This window comes from Cibotium barometz, chromosome 29 (genome assembly GCF_041138505.1).
Source record: "Cibotium barometz isolate CiBa-2024 chromosome 29, ASM4113850v1, whole genome shotgun sequence".
NCBI classification, from domain to species: Eukaryota; Viridiplantae; Streptophyta; class Polypodiopsida; order Cyatheales; family Cibotiaceae; genus Cibotium; species Cibotium barometz.
Genome location: NC_141074.1, coordinates 4,052,737 through 4,054,729, shown reverse-complemented (window position 1 = coordinate 4,054,729; position 1,993 = coordinate 4,052,737). Strand labels below are relative to the sequence as shown.

General features: G+C 38.7%; 1 protein-coding gene across 1 annotated transcript; it reads right to left on the bottom strand.

Annotated features, from left to right (window-relative positions):
• Positions 1–712: 712 nt before the first annotated feature.
• Positions 713–1,398, bottom strand: LOC147621747 (uncharacterized). Its single transcript, XM_086823587.1, has 2 exons — positions 996–1,398; positions 713–888 (listed from the first exon to the last, which is right to left on the bottom strand). Exons 1-2 carry the CDS (start codon positions 1,323–1,325, stop codon positions 850–852), a joined length of 369 nt encoding a protein of 122 aa, XP_086679713.1. The 5' UTR covers positions 1,326–1,398; the 3' UTR covers positions 713–849.
• Positions 1,399–1,993: the final 595 nt, after the last annotated feature.

The following is a 1,993-nucleotide window of genomic DNA, read 5'->3' as shown; positions in this document are numbered from 1 at the left end:
ACTACAAGACAATGCTGCCATACACGCGTTTCATACACGCGATAAATTACGAACGCGTGTATGGTCGCGCTTGTATTTGAATAGAATCGGGCGCGTGTATTTTAGCATTTAAGTTCGCGTGTATATTTGCATTTATCAACGCGTGTATAAACGCGTTTATATACACGCAGTAATACACGCATAAATACACGATAATATTTACGGGGTAATACTCGCTATTATACACGGAAAAATACACGCCACTGTACACGGATTAATACACGCATGGCAGAGAAAAACTGAAAAAAAACTGAATTCCTTAACAAAATTAAAAACTATTTTCCTTAAACCATCTCATAGTACATTACAGTATACATCATTACACAATCCCACTACATGCATTTACAACAATGAAATATATTCAAAAATAAATCATGCATATGAGATGATAGAAATGTCATCAATTTAGAACATATAGTGACGGATTGGTTAGGGTTCGATCTCATCTTCAATAAGATCCATCCTTGTCAAACGATCAACATCAATATCCATTTGATCAATTGGTAAGGCTACGATTAAATTTATTCCACTATCGATATTCTGTACTCCATTGATAATGGTATCGATGTCCTGATCATCCTCATCAACATCACCATCATCCTCAATGGTAGGGTCATTCTCATGATCATGAGAAATGGCATGCTCATCCTCATTATCACGATCATCTCTTATTTCTTGATCATCGATCACAACATCTTCAATGGCATGTTCGACGTCATCTTCATTGCGGCTTGTTACATCCTCCATATGCTCCATATCAGTGAATGTATTATACATCACTTTGGAACGTGGTGCAATAGGGATGACGTACTACCATTTGATGTCATGCACCATTGGTAGATAGATAACCTACTCAAATACACACAGTACAGTAATTAATTAGCATATCAAAAGTCAAGGGGTACGCGAGCTTAGATATATATGTACATGAAACACATTAGTAAAAAAATGCATACCTGCTCACATTGTTGTGGCAATACGAGCCTATCTTTCTTTGTTTGCCAGAACTTTGTAGAGTCAATAGTTACATATCCACTTGCATGGCGTTTTATCGTTGCATCAGGCCCTTTTTCCACCACGTTCATTTGCCATTTGACATCCAAAACATACACAAAGAAGCGACGAAAGTCAAGCCTAAATATGTCTTGGATTATGCCACAATAATCATCCATTTTTCCATTAGCTCCCTCAAAGCTACTAATGACACCGCAATCTTGTGTATTTCTCTTTTCATCAATTCTTTGTGTTCGAAAATGCTTGCCTTCACACCATATAGCATTGAACATAGTGCACTGGACCAAAATAGAAGCAATATTTGTGTAAGCAATGTGAATAAATATTAAAAGCAAATCACTTACAACTAATGCAAAACATTAGTTCTATGTACCTTTGACATGCATCCTCGTGCATACTCCCATTCTTCCGCCGTGATATGTAGCCCCTCGTCACTCTCTGCTCTCTCCATTTCCTCATGCAACCAATCAACATGGATATCATTCGGAAGTGTTGCTAGATGCTTAGGGTATGCCTTCCGAGAGCCATGTTGCCTCCGAAAGAGAGCTCTTTCTGCTTGCCTTTTTGTCTTTGCATCCTCATATCTTGTAACCCATCTGCTCATCACATCACTATTAAGGATACAAGTGAAATTGAGATCATCAATCAATGTTCTGTCAATTACTTTACTCTGTCCTTTTCCTTGAGGCACAATAGAGGTCATCCTCAAGTCCTCTTCATTGCTCCATAGTCGTGGCAAAGAGCTGTCCACCTGACCAAGAAATTCTGAAATATATACAAGAGACTCTTGTATCAACCAACCCTCGGCCATGCTTCCTTCAGGCCTTGCACTTTGCCTCACAAAGTCTTTTAAGGTCTTCATGAAGCGCTCTAGGAAGAACATCCAACGTGCATGCACAGTACCACATAAAGCAATTTCGTCCACTAAATGCACAATGAG